We start from the raw sequence: 22,354 nt of genomic DNA, 5'->3' as shown, positions 1-22,354 counted from the left end.
CACACAGAGAAGAAACTGGAGGCAAAGTTGTCTCAAGCGTTCTGATGCCTTAGCTTATAAGTGACACGTATTTTTTTGTGTTCTTGTAATTTTTAATTTATTATTTTTGAGACAAAGTCTCACTCTGTTGCCCAGGTTGGGGGACACTGGCATCATCTCAGCTCACTGCAGCTTCAACCTCCCAGGTTCAAGTCATCCTCCTGCCTCAGTCTCAGGAGTAACTGGGACTACAGGTGTGTGCTACCATGCCTGACTCATTTTTAAATTTTTTTTTTTTTTTTTTTTTTTTTTTTTTGTTGAGACGGAGTCTCGCTCTGTCGCCCAGACTGGACTGCAGTGGCCAGATCTCAGCTCACTGCAAGCTCCGCCTCCCGGGTTTACGCCATTCTCCTGCCTCAGCCTCCTGAGTAGCTGGGACTACAGGCGCCCGCCACCTCACCCGGCTAGTTTTTGTATTTTTAGTAGAGACGGGGTTTCACCGTGTTAGCCAGGATGGTCTCGATCTCCTGACCTCGTGATCCGCTCGTCTCGGCCTCCCAAAGTGCTGGGATTACAGGTTTGAGCCACTGCGCCCGGCCTTTAAATTTTTTTTGTGGAGATGAGGTCTCACTATGTTGTCCAGGCTGGTCTTGAACTCCTGAGCTCAAGCATTTCCCCCTGCCTCAGCCTTCCAAAGTGCTGAGGTTACAGGCATTGAGCTATCACACCCAGGTTTTTTTGAGACAGAGTTTTGCTCTCTCACCCAGGCTGGAGTGCAGTGGTACGACCTTGGCTCACAGCAACCTCTGCCTCCTGGGTCCAAGTGATTCTCCTGCGTCAGCCTCCCGAGTAGCTGGAATTACAGGTGCCCACCACCACGCCCAGCTGATTTTTGTATTTTTAGTAGAGATGGGATTTCACCATGTTGGCCAGGCTGGTCTCAAACTCCTGACCTCAAATGATCCACCTGCCCTGGCCTTCTAAAGTGCTGGGATTACAGGCACGAGCCACTGTGCCTAGTCATCATGGCCAGCTCATTTTATATTTTCAGAGACAGAGTCCTGCTCCGTCGCCCAGGCTGGAGTGCAATGTGGCGCCATCATAGCCACTGCATCCACTAACTCCTGGGCTCAAGTGATCTCGTGGTATCACTATGTTGCCCAGGTTGGTGGTATTGAACTCTCAGCCTCAAGTGATTCCAGCCTCTCAAAGCAATAAGATTATAAGTGTGAGCCACTGGGGCCTGGTCTGTTTTTTGTATCTTGAAAAGACTTTTTAGGCCAGGTGCGGCGGCTCAAGCCTGTAATCCCAGCACTTTGGGAGGCCGAGGCGGGCGGATCACAAGGTCAGGAGATCGAGACCATCCTGGCTAACACCGTGAAACCCCGTCTCTACTAAAAAATACAAAAAAAAAACTAGCCGGGCGAGGTGGCGGGCGCCTGTAGTCCCAGCTACTCGGGAGGCCGAGGCAGGAGAATGGCGTAAACCCAGGAGGCAGAGCTTGCAGTGAGCAGAGATCTGGCCACCGCACTCCAGCCTGGGCGACAGAGCGAGACTCCGTCTCAAAAAAAAAAAAAAAAAAAAAAGAAAGGACTTTTTTTTTTTTTTTTTTTTTTTGAAATGGAGTTTTGCTCTTGTTGCCTAGGCTGGAATGCAATGGCGCGAACTCAGTTCACTGCAACCTCCGCCTCCCGGGTTCAAGCAATTCTCCTGCCTCGGCCTTCTGAGTAGTTGGCATTACAGGCGTGTGCCACCACACCCAGCTAATTTTGTATTTTTAGTAGAGACTGGGTTTCTCCATGTTGGTCAGCCTGGTCTCGAACTCCCGACCTCAGGTGATCTGCTCTCCTCAGCCTCCCAAAGTGCTGGGATTACAGGTGTGAGCCACCGCCCCTGGCTGAAAAGATTTCTTACAACAGGTAAGTGGGAAACTGTAATTTAAAAATCAGATTAAAATATGGTAAACATTTAAAGTTCCAGTTGGGAAGGGGCAAGTATCAGGTACATGGGTCTGCCATCAATTTTGTGTGGGGTGGAGATGGTCTAACTTGACAAATTCTGGAAAGCGCCATCTGATTCCTAACTGGTGAAAGCAAAAGTTAAAATTTGAAGGAAAAACCCATTTGTTTAACAGGCTCACTTTAGAGATGAAAACAGGCGCACCAAGAACGTGCCTCAGGGCTCATTCCCATCAGAGCCCAGGATCCAGACTCTTGACCAACCTCCGCAGACACCACCTCCTCTCTAGGGCACCTGGCTGCTTCAGACCTCCAACAGCGGCTTGAGGTCTGGGCAACCAGGTAAAAACCCCGAGATGCAGCACACCCCAAGCACACGGTCCCCAGCACTTGAAAGTGCAAAGGCCTGGTCGAGGGTGCAGATGTGCCCTTCAGAAGCAACAGAAACACACATCCTTGCTTTACACTAACTCCTTTCTTCTGTTTTACACAGAGATGAAGTAGCATTTGGTAGTCTTTGAATAACTCTTCATAAGAAAACAATTATGTAACGAATAGCCTTTTGATTTCTCTAAATGAGGGGTTGGCAAACTATGACCAACAGGCCAAATGTGGCCAGCTGCTTGCTTTTCTGTATGGCCCCAGAACTAACAATGGATTTCACATTCTTTAACGTTTGGCAGAAAAAAAAGAAAAGAATACTATTTCATGACATGTGAAAATCACACAAAATTCAAGTGTTAGTCTCCAAAAATACAGCTTTATTGGTGCATAGCTATGCTTATTTGTTCATATAGATCTGTAGCTGCCTCCGCGCCACAGTGGCAGCACTGAGGAGTGGTAACAGAGGCCTCAGGATGCACAAAGCCCACAGCATGGACCACTAGGCCTCTGCATGGAGAAGGCCTGCAGACCCTGTTCTAGACCCTATCACCGCCCCACTGGTAATCGGGAGTGATAGGGCCTGAAACAAGTGTCACTTTGGTTGACCATTTATTCATTCATTAAATAACCATTCAAATTCCCTGCAGAGGAGAACATTTTCTCTTTTTTTTTTTTTTTTTTTTTTTGAGACGGAGTCTGCCTCTGTCGCCTAGGCTGGAGTGCAGTGGCCGGATCTCAGCTCACTGCAAGCTCCGCCTCCCGGGTTTACGCCATTCTCCTGCCTCAGCCTCCTGAGTAGCTGGGACTACAGGTGCCCGCCACTTCGCCTGGCTAGTTTTTTGTATTTTTTAGTAGAGACGGGGTTTCACCGTGTTAGCCAGGATGGTCTCGATCTCCTGACCTCGTCATCCACCCGTCTCGGCCTCCCAAAGTGCTGGGATTACAGGCTTGAGCCACCGCACCCGGCCTCTTTTTTTTGAGACGGAGTCTCACCCTTGCCCAGGCTGGAGCACAGTGGTGCGATCTCGTACAGGCGTGAGCCACCGCACCCGGCCGAGGAGAGCATTTTCAAACTCCTGTCTTTACCACCACCTTTCTGTAAGAAGATCCCATATGTGCAGAAGTGAAGTCAGGAGTGTGTGTGAACTGCACCGCTCCCCTCCTCTAGCCCGAGGACCTGCTCCACGCGGCAGGGTTGCTGCAGCGCACCAGAAGCTCCCAAAAGCGCGTCTCTCAAGCACTTGGAGGCTGCTGTCTCATATCCCAGTCCCCAGCCCCTGTGACTACTGAAATTTCACCAAATGAGTAACATTACAGAAAATAAAAACTCAGTTCCTCGGTCGCTCTCGTCACTTTTTTTTTTTTTTGAGACAGAGTCTTGCTCTGTTGCCCAGGCTGGAGTGCAGTGGCACGATGTTGGCTCACTGCAACCTCTGCCTCCTAGGTTCGCGCCATTCTCCTGCCTCAGCCTCCCGAGTAGCTGGGACCACAAGCGCCCGCCACCACGCCTGGCTAATTTTTTGTATTTTTAGTAGAGACGGGGTTTCACCGTGTTAGCCAGGATGGTCTTGATATCCTGACCTCGGGATCCGCCTACCTTGGCCTCCCAAAGTGCTGGGATTATGGGCATGAGCCAACACGCCCGGCCACCCTGGTCACATTTTAGGTGCTCAAGTTATCTATGTACTGTAAGATGAAAATTATTTCATCAAAACTGAAACCACTTTTTTTTTTTTTTTGAGACGAGATTATATTGGACTACAGCAGTATAATCACAGCTCAATGCAACCTTGACCTTCTAGGCTCAAGTAACTCTCCTAACTTTACCTCATGAGTAGCAAGGACTATAAGCACGTACCACCACAACCAGCTATATTTTTATTTTTTCTCTAGACACAGGGTCTCACCATGTTGCCCAGGGTGGTCTTGAACTCTGGGCCTCAAGTGATCCTCCAAAAGTGCTGGAATTGCAGGTATGACCCCCAATGCCCAGCTTGAAACAATTTTGTTTTGTTTTGAGATGAAGTTTCTCTCTTGTTGCCCAGCCTGGAGTGCAATGGCACCATCTCGGCTCACTGCAACCTCCGCCTCCCGGGTTCAAGTGATTCTTCTGCCTCAGCCTCCCAAGTAGCTGGGATTACAGGCATGCGCCACCATGCCCAACTAATTTTTGTATTTTTAGTAGAGACAGGGTTTCGCCATGCTGGCCAGGCTGGTCTGGAATGCCTGAGCTCAGGTGATCTGCCCGCCTCGGCCTCCCAAAGTGCTGAGGTTACCGGTATGAGCCCTGCGCCCGGCCTGAAGCAACTTCTACAACACTAGATCATCATTTGCCTTTTGCACTACGTCAGACATCTGCACAGATGGGAAAAAGCAATCTTTTTTTTTTTTTGAGATGGAGTCTCACTCCACTGCCCAGGCTGCAGTGCAGTGGCGTGACCTCGGCTCACTGCAATCTCGGCCTCCTGGGTTCAAGTGGTTCTCCTGCCTCAGACTCCTGAGTAGCTGGGACTATAGGTGAATGCTGCCACACCCGGCTAAAAAGCAAAAGCAAAGGAAAACAAAGCCAACATCATCAAACTCTATTGTTATCATACACTGCTGCTGCTGTACAGTCCCAAGAAAAAAATACCAGCCATGCTTAAGAAAATTTGTTTAAAAAAAAATTTTTTTTTTTTGTAGAGATGGGTTCTTGCTATGTTGCCCAGGATGGTTTGAACTCCTGGCCTCAAGTATCCCTCCTGCCTTAGCCTCCCAAAGTCCTTGGATTATAGGCATGAGCCACTGCTTCCGGCCAAGAAAAAGTATTCTTTATTTTTGAGACAGGGTCTCACTCTCTCATCCAGGCTAGAATGCACTGGCACAATCATGGTTCACTGCAGCCTCAACCTCCTGGGCTCAAGCAATCCTCCCACCTCAGCCTCCTGAGCCACTGGGACCACAGGTGCACTACCACACCTGGCTAGTTTTTAAATTGTTTTATAGAGACAGGGTCTTACTACATTGCCCAGGCTGGTCTTGAACTCGTGGCTGTAAGTGATCCTCCTGTCTTGGCCTCCCAAAGAGCTGGGATTATAGGTGGGAGCCACTGTGCCCACTCATTTCTTAGTTAACTTATTTCTGAGATAGGGCCTTGCTCTGTTGTCCAGGTTGGAGTCCAACAGTGCCATCACAGTTTGCTGCAGCCTTGGATCCCTGAGCTCAAGTGATCCTGCTGCCTCAGCCTCCTAAGTAGCCAGGACTACAGGCATGCACCACCACACACTTGGCTAATTTTTAATTTTTTGCAGACACAGGGTCTTACTATGTTGCTCAGGCTGGTCTTGAACTCCTGGCTTCAAGTGATCCTCCCACTTTGGCCTTCCAAAGTGCTGAGATTACAGACGTGAGCTACCACACCTGGCCGAAAAAACATTCTTGATGAGGTGGTAAGAAGTATTCCTTGTATTAAAGCTCAGCCTTTGGTACATCTTTTTTTTTTTTTTTTTTTTGAAATGGAGTCTCACTCTGTAGCCCAGGCTGGAGTGCAGTGGCGCGATCTCGGCTCACCGCAAGCTCTGCCTCACGGTTTCACGCCATTCTCCTGCTTCAGTCTCCCGAGTAGCTGGGACTACAGGCGCCCGCCACCACACCTGGCTAATTTTTTGTATTTTGTTTAGTAGAGACGTGGTTACACCGTGTTAACCAGGATGGTCTTGATCTCCTGACCTCGTGATCCGCCCACCTTGGCCTCCCAAAATGCTGGCATTACAGGCGTGAGCCACCGCGCCCGGCCTCCTGGTACATGTCTTTTAGTCTGTGTGATGAAATATTCAGTGTATCTCATCATACAGAATAAAAGATGTCTGCTGCATATGCACAGTGGCCACATGAGGAGGCAGTACTTGTGCAAGTGTCGGAATTTACAGCTGAAGTAGCTGCTTGCCCTCGTGGACCCCTTAAAACTTTCAAGAATGACTGAGAGATAAGCTATAGTTACTAACTCTAGTTATATATCAGACATTTTCTCAGAAATGAAAAAAGAGGGCCAGTTACTTCAAGGACAACTGACAATATTCGATGCCAATGATAAAATTTGGACTCTCATTAAAAAATCAAATGTTTTGGAAAACTTGTACACGGGCTTGACATCGTCTCAAAATTTATTTTACTATTCCTTTTTGAGACAGGGCCTCACTCTGTCACCCAGGCTGCAGTACAGTGGCATGATCATGGCTCACTGCGTCTTTGACCTCCCAGGCTCAGGTGATTCTCCCACCTCAACATCTTGAGTAGCTGAAGCTACAGGCATGCACTACCCATGCCCAGCTAATTTTTTTTTTTTTTTTATAGAGATTAGGTTTCACCATGTTGCCTAGGCTGGTCTTGAACTCCTGAGCTCCAGGCTAGAGTGCAGTGGTGCAATCATAGACCCTGAATTCCTGGGCTCAAGCAAACTTTCCCCCTCAGCCTCCCAAAATGCTGAGATGACAAGCGTGAACCACCATGCACGCCCTGCTTTTCAAAGTTGGTAAGACTTGTTTGAAGAGACTGATGGTGGTATTAACAAATGTGACTGTTTTTTGACACTGTATAGTGAAATATGTTAACATATGGAAAATCTGCAGAACTTAGTGTCAATTGAAAAAAAAAATAATGCAAGCACAAACCATCCATTCCAAGTACAAAATGGATCAACGGATTCTAATGTCACAGAGTATGAAAAATCCAGTGCTACAGATTCTGGTTCAATGTCGTAACGAACCTTTAAGAACCTTTCACTGGCTTAATATGGTATAGTATCAAAGACTATCCATAATCAGCTGAAAGGCTATGAAAATACTTCTCCCTTTACCAACTACAGGATTTTCTTCATACACTTCAACCAAAATGACCAAACACAACACAGTAAATGCAAAGGCAGATGCCCTTAATAACATCATTATTCTTACTTATTTTTGTTTTGGAAAAATTATTTTTCATATAAATGTTTTCTATGGGTGCCATGTAACAGACTATTTTAAATGAACTAAATATTTAAAATTTTTTCTCTTTTTTTTGAGACAAGAATCTTACTTTGTCTCCTAGGCTAGAGTGCAGTGATATGATCTGGGCTCACTGCAGCCTCAAACTCATAGGCTCAGGTGATCCTGCCGCTTCCGCTTCTCAAGTAGCGTGCACCACCACACTTAGCTAATTTTATTTTATTTTTGTAGAGATGGAGTCTTGCTATGTTGTTCAGGCTGGTTTTGAATTCCCGGCAACAAGCAAACCTCCCATCAAGGCCTCCCAAAGTGCTGGGATTACAGGTGTGAGCCACTGTACTCAAATTTCTCAATTTTAATTTCCAATAGAGTAAGCAATGATAGATAAGCCACACAAACAACAGCTCTCTGGGGCCCTCAATTCTAAGAGCATAAAGAGCCCTCAGATTCACTGTACTCCACACTCTCGAGGGTCCCTTCCAGCTGCAGAGTGACATGGTCTCAGTCTCTACCAGTTCTCTGCAATCTTTCCCAAAAGTGTCATCTGCAGTCTTGGACTTGCTGAGTCCCAACTCCCATTTCTAAGGTTCACTTGACAATTTTCTGATACCTTGTTATCTCTTTACTTTGGATACATCTCAAATGGATTCCATCCAACTTCCACTGGGAGGCGGGCTTATCCCACACATCTCAGACCCCTAAAGTTGCCTAACCTACCCCTCCCCATGTCTCCCTACACAGGGTCCCTAGGCGCCACCCTGTCCCTCACTCTGCATGCTCAGCTTCCTCACTGCACCAGCAGAAAACTGCCTCCAGCTCACCCCTTTGCTGTCATAATGATCATTTTCCTTAAATTATAGCTTTTTTGGTTATTTTTCTACTCACATACATCACTGGTTCTTTATACCTTTATGAGTAAAGCCAAGCTCCTTAGCCTGCTCAAGGACCCAGACCCATTTCAACCCCGGCCACTGCCAGTACCATCTCAGAAGACAGCTCTGCAGCCAGGGTGGCCTCAGAGCCGTAGCTCATCTCTCACTCCTACCATGAACCCCACAGGCACAGGGCTGGGGTCCTGCTCAGCCTCAGTATTTCTGCAAGGGGAAGTCTGCGGAATGGCAGGCAAAAAAGGTAAAAGGGCAGACAGAATTATGTTTCTACTTTAGCTTCTAATCCTCCACGTGGAATCCCAAAACCGTGGAAAAGCAGCATGGTTTAATAAGGTAATGAATAAACAGCCTACTTTTTTTGCGTGGCTGCGAAGGAGATGTTGACTGAGAGGCTGTGCCGTTAGTGCTACTCTCTTCTTCCTCTTTAACTTCTACTTTCACTTCAGGTTTCTTTTCATCCACTTCCATTGATTCTGATTTCTGCTCTGCTGGGTCTGTTTCTTCTTTAACTTGGGAAGCTCCATGCAAATCCTCCTCCATTATCTTGAGAAAAACATTACAGATAACATAAGAATATTAAACACTTTTATGTTACCTCAGCCTCACTGGAAGGCTCTTACAAGCCTAAGATGGGTTTGTTAAAACTTTCCTCTAGTCAGAGTTGCATTTATGATTCCTCTTCTCTTTCAGAAGAAGAAATAAAGTACTTGGTGTTCATTAAGTCACTTCAATACAGAGTCAGTGCAATTATGGTCCTATATTTAAAAGTGATTTTTTTTTTTTTTTTTTTTGAGATGGAGTCTGACACCCAGGCTGGAGTGCAGTGGCATGATCTTGGCTCACTGCAACCTCCGCCTCCTGGCTTCAAGCAATTCTCCTGCCCCAGCGTCCCGAGTAGCTGGGATTACAGGTGCGTGTCAACACGCTTGGCTAATTTTTTGTATTTTTGGTAGAGATGGGGTTTCATCATGTTGTCCAGGCTGGTCTCAAACTCCTGACCTCAAGTGATCCACCCGCCTTGGCCTCCCAAAGTCCTGGGATTACAGGCGTGAGCCACAATGCCCAGTCTAATTTAAAAGTTTTTTTTTTTTTTTTGAGACGGAGTCTCGCTCTATCACCCAGGCTGGAGTGCAGTGCCAGGATCTCAGCGCACTGCAAGCTCCGCCTTCCAGGTTTACGCCATTCTCCTGCCTCAGCCTCCCGAGTAGCTGGGACTACAGGCGCCCGCCACCTCGCCCGGCTAGTTTTTTGTATTTTTTAGTAGAGACGGGGTTTCACGGTGTTAGCCAGGATGGTCTCGATCTCCTGACCTCGTGGTCCACCTGTCTCGGCCTCCCAAAGTGCTGGGATTACAGGCTTGAGCTACCGCGCCCGGCCTAATTTAAAAGTTTTTAAATGTAAAAGTGCTTTAAAAATTGCACATACTCAGATTTTTCACATACAGATATTTCTTAATTTGGAATAAGAATCTCCTTGAAAGCTGGGGCAGGGACCAAAAGTCCTTTTTAGAGGCAGGAGGTGTGGTATGAGACAGGAAGGAGCACTGGGGACTGTGGCTAACTGGAGAGCCCACCACGGTTGGTGTTTACAACCAGACTGTTGTCACACAGGGATGCAGGCACAATGCTGAAAGCATCTCATTTTTCAAGAAAAGCCAGAAATTTAGAGTTTTATTTGCAATTTCCTGATTTTTAAGGTATTGTGTGGGCCAAACACATTTACAGGCTGGATCCAGCCCACGGTCTGCCAGTTTTCAGCTTCTGCCATAGGTTAATTAGTAAATGAATCCACCACCCCTTCTGTAGTCTACCTCTGCAGAACTAGAAATGAACGGAGGACATCAAATAAAAGGCTGTTGGATGATTCAAATATTTCAAATATAGGCCAGTATTCTTCATTTCTGGCAAAATAAACCCACCTCTCACATTTAAAAATGAAAAAACCAAGCAGTTTTAAATCAGTTTCCTACATGCTGAACCCTGAACCCACATTCAACCAGAATATTTTAACTAAAGTCAGGGATACCCATGGCAGGCTCCAAGCCTCGCCCAAGGACACCTGGCGGCAGTTGCGACACACAGCCATCAACACATTCCTAGGGAGCGGCACCCACCTCAGACCTGGGCTCCCCTTTGGATTCACCAGGATCAGGTTCAGTGTCCTCCGTCTGGGTCTCCGCCTTCATTTCCAGCACAGGTACGTCAGGTCCTGGCTGCTGGGAATTGGTTTCTGCACTGGCCACCGAGGAGGGGGTAGGGACCCTGTTATCAATGCTGGCTGCTGCCTGGGAAAGCTGTGAAAAAACCAAAAGCACTGACTTCAGTAAGCAAGGCCATAAATGATCTTCAACTATGCTGCTCATGCAACCTACAATTTCCCGTGAAGACTTCTCAATACTGATCCAGCAGGTACCCTTCGGTGAAACCGAAGAACGGAGGTTAAAGTACGAACAAGTTCTAGAGGGAGGTAACAGCAGCCAGAGGCACAACTCAGGTCTTGCCACAAAGGCAGAGGAAACAGCAGAGCTTTTCAAACTTTGAGATAGAATTATTTTCACGAAGTTTTCTAGATAAATCATGAAACTTCATATTTTGAAATTAATTCCCTTCAATACGGTGGTTAACGTGTATGGTAAAAGGCTGAATTATGAATGTCTAAGCACATCTGAAGGGAGGGAAATCAAGCGCCTACCCAAAGCCAGAGTGTTACCCAACCTGTGTGAACGATAGAAACACGGGTGCTGGGGGAGTAAATGAACATTACAAGAAGGAACCACTAAAAGAATTCCTAACTTGCAAATTCTCACTCAATGGAGTTGTTTTTTTTTTTTGAGATGGAGTCTCACTCACTCTGTCATCTAGGCTGGAGTGCAATGGCATGATCTCGGCTCAATATAATTCCTGCCTCCTAGGCTCAGGCGATTCTCCCGCCTCAGCCTCCCGAGTAGCTGGGAATACAGGCACCCGCCATCATGCCTGGCTAATTTTTGTGGAGACAAGGTTTCACAATTTTGGCCAGGCTGGTCTCGAACTCCTGACCTCCGGTGATCCACCCGCCTCAACCTCCCAAAGTGGTGGGATTACAGGCGTGAACCACCGTGCCCAGCCTCAATGGAGTTTTAAGTAAACAAACAAAAAATGACAATGCCTCGCTCTGTAGCCCAGGCTGGAGTACAGTGGTGCGATCTTGGCTCACTGTAACCTGCACCTGCTAGGCTCAAGTGATCTTCCCACCCAAGCCTTCTGAGTGGCTAGGAATACAGGTACACACCACCATGCTTGTCTAGTTAAATTTTTTTTTTTTTTGTAGAGACAAGGTCTCACTATGTTGCCCAGGCTGGTCTTGAATTCATGGGCTCAAGCGATTCTCCCACCTTGTCCTCCCAAGGTGCTGAAATTGCAGGTGTGAACCACTGCACCTGGACTGACAGACAATTTTTATGGGAAAATTATCTTCTAAGAGTCTTGACCCAAAACCAGCAGACAGAGAGAGCCTTACCGGTGTGCCAGGAGGCTGGGCGTGCACAGGCGTCGGCTGTTGCTGCGACGACTGAGGGGTAGCCACAGACGGGGGCTGAACTGGGGTTTGAGGCTGCGGGGTCACCTGGGCCTGGGCTGCTGCTTGGACTGTAGGGGTGCTCTGCGTTTGGGTAGCACTGGGCACTGAGCCAGGAGTCGGGGTGGGAGTCTGCCCGGAAGACGACACAGGAGTTGATGGCTGAGTGGGAGCTGCTGGCTGGGGAGGAGTCATCCCAGGTGGTGTTGTGTGCTGGAGAGATGGCATGCCAGCAGCCGTGGAAGCAGGAGGCGGTGTTGGGTGCAATGGTGACTGTGTCACTGGAGGGCAAGGCAGCTGGCTGGCCTGAGGCCCCAGCATGTTGAGAGGGTTAGGAAGAGCAGCACCAGGCACCTGTCCCTACCAGAAATGGACAGAGTATGTTAAAGTTATTTCCCACGTTTGGAAATGTGACAAAACATTTGAAAACTTAAATGTATGACTTTTTTTTTGTTTTTTTTGAGACAGAGTTTCGTTCTTGTCACCAGGCTGGAATACAATGGTGCTATCTTGGCTCACTGCAGCCTCTATCTCCCAGTTTCAAGCAATTCTCCTTTCTCGGCTTTTTGAGTAGCAGGGATTACAGGTGCCCACCACCATGCCCAGCTAATTTTTGTATGTGTATTTTTATTTTAAAATATTTATTTATTTATTTATTTTTTGAGACTCCGCTCTGTCATCCAGGCTGGAGTGCAGTGGTGCAATCTCGGCTCACTGCAAGCTCCACCTCCTGGGTTCACGCCATTCTCCTGCCTCAGCCTCTCGAGTAGCTGGGACTACAGGCATCCGCCACCACACCCGGATAATTTTTTGTATTTTTAGTAGAGACGGGGTTTCCCATGTTAGCCAGGATGATCCTGATCTCCTGACCTCGTGATCCGCCCGCCTTGGCCTCCCAAAGTGCTGGGATTACAGGTGTGAGCCACTGCGCCCAGCCAAATGTATACGAATTTAATCACATTTTCTTGGGAGTATTCTGTTTGTGAAAATTCACTGAGCTATACACTTGTAACGTGCACTCCTCAACAATGATAAAACTATACACATTTCTTATAGTCTGATTTATATAATTAAAATAACCATTGAAACTTATGGCTTAAACAAATACATCTACAGCAGTCCCCTCATATCCACTTGGATACATTCCAAGACCTCCATTCTTGGAATGCCTGAAACTGCATATAGTACGGAACCCAGTATTTACCAAGATTTTTTGGATCTGACAACCAAGGTGGACACTCAGTGACTAACAGGCGGGTAGTGTCTACAGTGTGGAAATGCTGGACAAATAAATGATTCATATCTCTGGTAGCACAGAGTGGATGGTGAGGCAGTTCATCATGCAACTTAGAATGGCATTCAACTTAAAATCTTTTTTTTTTTTTTTTTTGAGACGGAGTCTCGCTCTGCCGCCCAGGCTGGAGTGCTGTGGCTGGATCTCAGCTCACTGCAAGCTCCGCCTCCCGGGTTCACGCCATTCTCCTGCCTCAGCCTCCCGAGTAGCTGGGACTACAGGTGCCCGCCACCTCGCCCGGCTAGTTTTTTGTATTTTTTAGTAGAGACGGGGTTTCACCGTGTTAGCCAGGATGGTCTCGATCTCCTGACCTCATGATCCGCCCGTCTCGGCCTCCCAAAGTGCTGGGATTACAGGCTTCAGCCACCGCGCCCGGCCCAAAATCTTTTTTTTTTAAAGACAGAATATCTCTCTGTCAGCCAGGCTGGAGTGCAATGGCATGATCTTGGCTCACTGCAACCTCCACCTTCCAGGTTCAAACGATTCTCCTGCCTCAGCCTCTTCAGCAGCTGGGATTATAGGCATGCACCATCATGCCTGGCTAATTAATTTAACACGTATGAATTATTTATTCCCAGAATTTTCTATTTAATATTTTTGGACCACAGTTGATCCCAGGTAACTGAAACCTCAGAAAGTGAAAAGGCAGATCAGGGGGCTACCGTACATTGACCCAGCCTGTAAGCTTCATGTTCTGTAACATGTACCAAGTATTCTTTAACATTTTCTAAGCTTAGCTTAGAAAAACGTATTTTTTTTTTAAGTTGCTTCTTCCCTGGGGACTATAAAATAAATAAAAATAAGAAAAAGTTATTGACCATAAATATATACATCCATAAGTACCCTTAACAATTAAAAATTAAAAAACATTCTCTCTGAAACACACAGACACACACACACACACGCACACACACACACACACACACTTAGTTACTGAAAGAGAACTGTTCCAGTGTAGTGGTTCTATACTGGGAAGACACTTCAGAATTATTTGTGAACATTTTAAAAACGATTCTGAATCACTGTTCTAGAGCAGGGGTTGGCAAAATACCAGGGCCAAACACACCGAGCTGTTTCTGTAAATAAAGCTTTATTGGCACACAGCCAGCTCATTTATGTACCATGGCAGCTTCTGCACTGCAAGAACAGAAGTAAATGAAAACCAAGACTGAATGGCCTGCAAAGCTGAAAATATTTAGTATCTGGCCCTTTACATGATGTTTGCTGATCCTTGTTCTAGAGCAATGAAATGTTACGGAAAATTAAGATTATTTAGTGAGGAAATCTAATATATAATAATGACTTATGCTGCATTATTTCACATTAAAAACTCAAAACAAGGCTGGGTGCAGCAGCTTACGCCTGTAATCCCAGCACTTTGGGAGGCAATTAGCTGGGTGTGGTGGCACGCGTCTGTAATCCCAGGCACTTGGCAGCCTTAGGCAGGAGAATCACTTGAACCTGCGGCTCTGAATCTGTGGAGATTGCAAAGCTGAGACCGCACCACTGCACCCCAGCCTGGACAACAGAGCGAGACCCTGTCTCAAACAAAACAAAACAAAACAAAACAACAAACTTAAAACAACAATTTTATCTTTTAGGGAGGATTTGGTCTGTTTTATTTATTTATTTATTTATTTTGAGACGGAGTCTTGCTCTGTGGCCCAGGCTGGAAGTGCAGTGGCCGGATCTCAGCTCACTGCAAGCTCCGCCTCCTGGGTTTACGCCATTCTCCTGCCTCAGCCTCCGGAGTAGCTGGGACTACAGGGGCCCGCCACCTCGCCCGGCTAGTTTTTTGTATTTTTTAGTAGAGACAGGGTTTCACCGTGTTAGCCAGGATGGTCTCATCTCCTGACCTCGTGATCCCCCCATCTCGGCCTCCCAAAGTGCTGGGATTACAGGCTTGAGCCACCGCGCCCAGCCTGGTCTGTTTTAAATATGTGTATATTTTGTATACAGTAGCAATCATATGCACTACAACAAAAAAGGAAAAAAAGGAATAAATGGAAAATCATTTTCTTCAGCTCTAGATTGAGAAATTTAAAACATTCAACAGGAAGAGAACTACTGAAATGATTCTATTAGCTTGACTTCACCTGGCAGTGGAGACAGGGCAAAAGATACGAAAGCCACATCACCAAAAGTGAATTCATGGATCCTTCTCACTCCCTTTTTAAAATTCTCATGTCGGCTGGGCGCGGTGGCTCAAGCCTGTAATCCCAGCACTTTGGGAGGCCGAGACGGGTGGATCATGAGGTCAGGAGATCGAGACCACCCTGGCTAACATGGTGAAACCCCGTCTCTACTAAAAAATACAAAAAACTAGCCGGGTGAGGTGGTGGGCGCCTGTAGTCCGAGCTACTTGGGAGGCTGAGGCAGGAGAATGGCGTAAACCCGGGAGGTGGAGCTTGCAGTGAGCTGAGATCCGGCCACTGCAGTCCAGCCTGGGTGACAGAGAGAGACTCTGTCTCAACAACAACAACAACACAAAAATCCTCATGTCTCTCAGAGTCACATTAAACTTAGAATTTAAAATACACAAACAAAAAATAGGAAAACAAAAACCCCAAGATCAAAACACAAAAGCATACAAACCAAAAAAAGTAAATCCATTACCACTTTTGCATATAGTTAACTCAGAGAGGATAAGAGAAAGTCCAAACAAGGTAAGGACTATAAGACAAAGGTGGGGAAAATAAAGAGATGCTGATACACAGAAATGAAATGTGCATTCTGGAATTTTAATTTCCCCGAAGGAAGACAGGAAAAAAAAAACAAAAAACAAAACAAAACAAAACAAAAAACCTTAAAACGAGAATTTTATCTTTTAGGGAGCACGGTTCCCAATGGGGCACAGTACCTGTGACACGCCTGTTTGGGCTGGCGGCTGCCCCATGCCCACACTCATCGCCCCGCTGGATGGCGGGAACTGGTTCTGTGGCAGAAACTGGCTCTGAGCAGGCGCCTGGGCCATCATGTTGTTGCTGTGTGCACCCATCATGTTTGGAGGCTGAGGCATTCGGGAAGGAGAAATGGCCATCTACAAGACAACAAGCACCACCAGAGCTGTAGTTCCAAAGCTAACAGCCAGAGTTTTCAAGGTGAGCCAGAATGATCCAAGGCCTCACAACCCCAGAGATGCCAAGCACAGGGCTCACATCCTGCCCTTCCTCATGGGAGGAGATCACCACTTGCTAAGAACTCCCGGGCTCCTGGGTACTTTACACACTTTCTCAGGCAATCTCTCAAATGAGCCAGCTTCAAAATGTCCTCTGAATAGAAATCAATAGCAGACTATAATTTAAAATTTAAGACATGCCTACGTATGAGTTCTCTAAAGTGTTTAGAAAGCAGCCTCGGAGGAGCGAGCTCTCAGTCAACAGATGCTGACAATTCCCTGCTGGCCACATATCTGAGGCTGCCTTCTCCAGCCTTGGAACTCCCACATTCTCACAAAGCCACACATTCCTATGAATTTGTTATTCCAATAAAATAACTAACAGTCGGCCGGGTGCGGTGGCTCAAGCCTGTAATCCCAGCACTTTGGGAGGCCGAGAAGGGTGGATCACGAGGTCAGGAGATCGAGACCATCCTGGCTAACACGGTGAAACCCCGTCTCTACTAAAAAAACACAAAAAACTAGCCGGGTGAGGTGGCGGGCGCCTGTAGTCCCAGCTACTCGGGAGGCTGAGGCAGGAGAATGGTGTAAACCTGGGAGGCGGAGCTTGCAGTGAGCTGAGATCCGGCCACTGCACTCCAGCCTGGGCGACAGAGCGAGCCTCCGTCTCAAAAAAAAAAAAAAAAAAAAAACAACAACAACAACAACAAACAAACAAAAAAACAGTCAAATAATTCTGTGTAGTAATGAAGATATTCTTTAAAGGAGAGATGAAAGAAATAAAGCAAAACCCAAATTCAAAGGAAGAACCACAGGATTCTCAACTGACATGGATTCTGCTGCTCAGATAATGTTCCATGTGAGAGGGAGGGCTATCTGCAGCACAGCTAAAGAGAACACTTACCCCTGGCACTGAGCCCATGCTGTTCATCTGGACAGAGTGGTTCATTGGGGAGGCTGCACGAGGTCCCATGGGTGCTTGTGGCAACTGGACGTTCCCCAAGGACATGGGGTTAAACGAATTCATCCCTGTAAATGTACCCACAATAGTTCATTAGGAAAAGCACCCACAGGAAAACAGAATTGCAACTTGCTAAATAAACTCTAAGTAAAATAAGATGGAACACATAGGCAACAGAAAACTGAAAAGAAATCACCCAATTAATCAATGAAGATGATGAAGGAACAAACTTCTCTACATCCAGAGAAAATGGCATCAATGTGGGTGTGGTGAGAGTGGCACAGTGAGGAGTTCGAGGGAAGGACAAGGACATGAAGGCATAAGGTTGGGTAAGACAGGAACAAGTAAGCGAGACATTAAATGAGGCTGAGGTAGAGCTGAGCCAGAGGGCAGAGGGCAGAGGGCAGAGTACCGAACAAAGTATCATAGCAACAAAGAGGGTGAGGAGGTGCCCTGAAACGACAGCACCCCCACAGTCTACAGAAGAGATGTTTCCAGAGGCCAGGGCAAGCTTCTGTGCACACCCATACCTAATGCCTGGGGCAGCTGGTGCCCATAACCGAGGCTTCCCAGCTCTCTGCTGGGTTTACATTCATTGTTTGAATCTGTGCTAAGACTCCAAACATTCTTTTAATTTTGCAAGCACTTTAAGCATTAAGAAGTGCCCAAGGGTCAGCCGTCCTCAACCCTAGCCTTGTGTAGTTTACAGGAGCACCACATCACTGAAAGACACTCCACAGCCAGTAAGTGTCTCCAGACTGTGGTATCTAGTTCCTTCCAATTTATAACAATACTCTGTAAACTCTGAGTCTAAAGAAGCACCAGTTCAAATGAGTCTTAGGACCAACACTAAAATCTGACAGAACCATTTAGAGAATTTCTGGAAGGTGTTACCTTAGCGCTGCTGTAGTCATAAGAAGGCCCAAAGGATGACTCTCACGGAACACTACCTTCAACGACTACCTAGAAATTGTACCTTCAAATAACTGAGTGCCAATGCAGACCAGGAAGACTTTCCAGGGAGTCTGTAATGTAAGCTTCCCCTCTCCTTGAGAATTTTTTTAAACAAAATGAAAAACAATTACTAAGGAACAGCATTTAAAGAAATCTGTATTTACCCAGATGTGCTGGTAGGGAGGTTGCTAAGTGCATAACCAGAAAACATCTATTCTAATATTCTGCTGGTAAACAGCAGGCTCATCATACCCCACACCAGCAGCATCCTCCTATTTAGGCCCAAGTCCTGGACCAATCCCCAATACAGCATCCAGCCACTTTCCTGAGACTCAATTTCTCTGACTCCTTGATTTCTTTCTTTTTTTTTTTGAGATGGGGTTTCACTCTTGTTGCTCTCGCTGGAGTGCAGTGATACAATCTCAACTCACTGCAGCCTCTGCCTTCTGGGTTCAAGTGATTCTCCTGCCTCAGCCTCCTGAGTAGCTGGGATTACAGATGTGCACCGCCATGACCAGCTAATTTTTGTATTTTTAATAGAGATGGGGTTTCACCATGTTGGCCAGGCTGGTCTCGAACTCCTGACCTCAAGTGATCCTCCTGCTTTGACCTCCAAAGTGCTGGGATTACAGGTGTGAGCCACTGCGCCTAGCCTGACTCCTTGATTTCTTTCACCCCTCAAATCTAGTCCATCAAAACAAGTCCCTGATAAATTTTTTTCCATATCAGCTTATCTACCATGTCTTTTCCAGGATGCAATACAAATACAACTTTTTTTTTTTTTTTTTTTTGAGACGGAGTCTCGCTCTGTCGCCCGGGATGGAGTTCAGTGGCCGGATCTCAGCTCACTGCAAGCTCCGCCTCCTGGGTTTACGCCATTCTCCTGCCTCAGCCTCCCGAGTAGCTGGGACTACAGGCGCCCGCCACCATGCCCGGCTAGTTTTTTGTATTTTTTAGTAGAGACGGGGTTTCACCGTGTTAGCCAGGATGGTCTCGATCTGCTGACCTCGTGATCCGCCTGTCTCGGCCTCCCAAAGTGCTGGGATTACAGGCTTGAGCCACCGCGCCCAGCCCGAATACAACTTTTAAAATGATCTCTTCTACCTTCCCTCCGAAACTACTCTGTAAACCACAATAAAGCCTCTTTCCTCAGAGTCTTCTGGAAAATGTCACCACCTTGTTTCACAACCTGGAAAAATGTCCTCCTCCTTGGGTCTCAGTAGTCAAGACCTACAAGGTTTTCAAATGCTCCCTGTCCCAAAATAAAAATCAGTGCTTCAATCAACCAAAAACCATAGGCTCTCTCCTTTTTTTTTTTTGGAGATGGAGTCTCGCTCTGTCGCCCAGGCTGGAGTACAATGGCCGGATCTCAGCTCACTGCAAGCTCCGACTCCCAGGTTCACGCCATTCTTCTGCCTCAGCCTCCTGAGCAGCTGGGACTACAGGTGTCCGTCACCTCGCCCGGCTAGTTTTTTTTTTTTTTTTTAGTAGAGACGGGGTTTCAGCGTGTTAGCCAGGATGGTCTCGATCTCCTGACCTCGTGATCCGCCCGTCTCGGCCACTCAAAGTGCTGGGATTACAGGCTTGAGCCACCGTACCCGGCCTAGGCTCTCTACTTAAGAAACTTTCAAGGTTGTTGAGACAGCTGCTGCCACCCCAACCTGGCACAGGACCTGTGTGTACACACTCTCCAGAAGGTGACATCCAGCCAGCTAGGCTTAACCCCTATGGCCAGGAGCAGCCTGTGATGTCCCCACGTCAGCCTCTGCAAGTGCTCAGCAGTCTAGGAGTGTCTTGCATGCCTCTCCTTCTCAGCATTTAGAAGCACTCCCTCCCCACATCTAGAGTGCTTCTTTCTCAGACTCTTCCTAAGAGTAATGTACCATGCCCCCTTCACCATCCATTAAAAAAATAAAAAGCTGGGCTGGGAGCAGTGGCTCACAACTGCAATCCCAGCACTTTGGGAGGCCGAGGCAGGCAGATCACAAGGTCAGGAGATCAAGACCATCCTGGCCAACACGGTGAAACCGTGTCTCTACTAAAAATACAAAAAATTAGCCGGACGTGGTGGCGGGCACCTATAGTCGTAGCTACTTGGGAGGCTGAGGCAGGAAAATGGCATGAACCCAGGAGGCAGAGCGTGCAGTGAGCTGAGATCGCGCCACTGCACTCCAGCCTGGGCAACAGAGTGAGACTCCATCTCAAAATAAAATAAAATATAAAATAAAATAAAATAAAATAAATAAATAAAATAAAAAGCTAAGGCTGGGTGCAGGGGCTCTCATGTCTGTAATCCCAGCACTGTGGGAGGCTGAGGCAGGTGGATCACGAGGTCAGGAGATCAAGACCATCCTGTCTAACACAGTGAAACGCCATCTCTATTACAAATACAAAAAATTAGCTGGGCATGGTGGCGGGTGCCTGTAGTCCCAGCTGCTGGGGAGGCTGAAGCAGGAGAATGGCGTGAACCCAGGAGGCAGAGCTTGCAGTGATCCAAGATCACATCACTGCACTCCAGCCTGGGCCACAGAGCAAGACTCCATCTCAAAAAAATAAAAATAAAAATAAACAAAATAAAATAAATAGCTAAATACTGCTTATCTCTTGGAAGATCTTTCCTATAATCTCCAAACTTCATACTATAAACAGATCCATACTACCTACAGAACTGAATTCTGCTCATCAGCAAAAAGGAATGGAAAGAAGAAAGGACTAGAAAGAAATATACAGGGGGAGAGGAAAAAAACAGTGAAAGTTATGGCTGTTGAATGTTAAACTAAAATATGATTCACAGCAAATAGTTCAATACCTTGAGAAACTTGCATGCGATTCACTGGCAGGGACAGAGGTCCATCTGTGGTGGCAAAACAAAAACAAAAACAAAACCACCCTAGTTATTTAATATAATCCTTGATTCAGGAATACGAAATTTCTTATTAGGACTTCAAACTTAAAAGGGAAAACAGCCAATAGGTCCAAAGGCACGTGTGTTCCAATGCCAGAGCACCCTGTAAAGGGCCTTCCCGAGAGAGAAACTCAGTGTCCCAACACGGCCTGAGGCAGGTGGTCAGGGCCACTGCCACATCAACAGCTTCTGCAGTGCACGCATCAGAGATTCTAATTCTCTGTTCTTAGAAATACACCCCAAACACGAAGGAAAACCAAGGAAACAGGCTAAGGGATGGCAGAAGGAAATAAAATGCTTACTTGGAGGTCTCACAGGTTGGGCCTGTGGAATCACAGGGGGCTGAGCCCCCGGGGCTGGTAAGGCTGGCTGGTTCCCCAAGATGCCTTGTTTATGTAAACGTGACCTCCGTTTTTCTTCTAGTTCTTTTTGTATCTTGTAGATTTTCTCTGCTAATAAGTGATAATATTCATCCTAAAAAGCAGTAATATTCAATATGAAACAGTTAAAACTGTAAAAAGCAACTGAATGATCTGTGTTGTAGGTTCTAACTAATGAACTTCTTCATTGAGTACACTGGCAAAAGTAAGTATGCAAACACTTGATATACCAGAAGCCCACATTCTTGCTAAATTCCCTATGACTTTATAGGACATACCAAATAGTAGGTACTAAATACACGTTCCATTTCATTCAAATGAACTTTTGAATATTCACTGATGCTAGCAATATTACACCACCACCTACTGTGAAAAATATATCCCACGGACATAATGTAAATTTATATATTCCATGCACTAATGTAACTAACCAAGAGAGCTCTGCAGGAAATTTGTGTCTTATCTGGGAAGTCTCCTTGGCCAGTGGCCTCAAGGTGAGGAGTTTCTCCCAACTACACAGACTCCACAATTTCTAGATAACAAAGCAGACAAATGCAATGCTGTCTAACTACAGATGCTGTAGAGGCCAGAGCACGGTAAGCAGCAACCTACCCTGCTGTTGGCAGACTCGTACATGTCCCCTTCCACTTTCTTAGCATAGGCTACCAGGTTTTCCATGCGGCGATCCTTTAGAGCTGCGGGATCAGGTGTTGGGAAGATGGCTTGGACGCTGAAAGGATAACACATCTATCAGACTACTTTTTTCTCCTTTCTTTTTTTAAAGACATGGGGTTTCGGCCAGGCGTGCTGGCTCATGCTTGTAATCTCAGCCGTTTGGGAGGTTGAGGCGGGAGAATCACCTGAGGTCAGGAGTTTGAGATCAGCCTGGCTAACGTGGTGAAATCCTGTCTCTACTAAAAATACAAAAATTACCTGGGCCTGGTGGTGGATGCCTGTAATCTCAGCTATTTGGGAGGCTGAGGCAAGAGAACTGCTTGAACCCGGGAGGCAG

General features: G+C 46.6%; 1 protein-coding gene across 2 annotated transcripts in view; it reads right to left on the bottom strand.

Annotated features, from left to right (window-relative positions):
• CREBBP (CREB binding protein) overlaps positions 1-22,354 on the bottom strand; it is a 163,966-nt gene that overhangs the window by 37,837 nt on the left and 103,775 nt on the right. Inside the window, exons 9-16 of one of the 2 annotated variants that reach the window (XM_033235916.1) lie at positions 21,955-22,072; positions 21,265-21,436; positions 20,867-20,911; positions 17,047-17,171; positions 15,885-16,064; positions 11,674-12,090; positions 10,289-10,468; positions 8,529-8,718 (exon numbers count right to left, since the gene is read on the bottom strand). In XM_033235916.1, the coding sequence (XP_033091807.1) occupies positions 8,529-8,718; positions 10,289-10,468; positions 11,674-12,090; positions 15,885-16,064; positions 17,047-17,171; positions 20,867-20,911; positions 21,265-21,436; positions 21,955-22,072 (1,427 nt within the window). The remainder of the gene's footprint in view (positions 1-8,528; positions 8,719-10,288; positions 10,469-11,673; positions 12,091-15,884; positions 16,065-17,046; positions 17,172-20,866; positions 20,912-21,264; positions 21,437-21,954; positions 22,073-22,354) is intronic. The other variant, XM_033235917.1, reaches the window with a different exon arrangement.

Source organism: Trachypithecus francoisi, unplaced genomic scaffold (assembly GCF_009764315.1).
Source record: "Trachypithecus francoisi isolate TF-2019V2 unplaced genomic scaffold, Tfra_2.0 Lachesis_group15, whole genome shotgun sequence".
Taxonomy (NCBI): domain Eukaryota; kingdom Metazoa; phylum Chordata; class Mammalia; order Primates; family Cercopithecidae; genus Trachypithecus; species Trachypithecus francoisi.
Note: the sequence above shows the minus strand (reverse complement) of the source record. Positions and strands in the feature narration are given on the sequence as shown.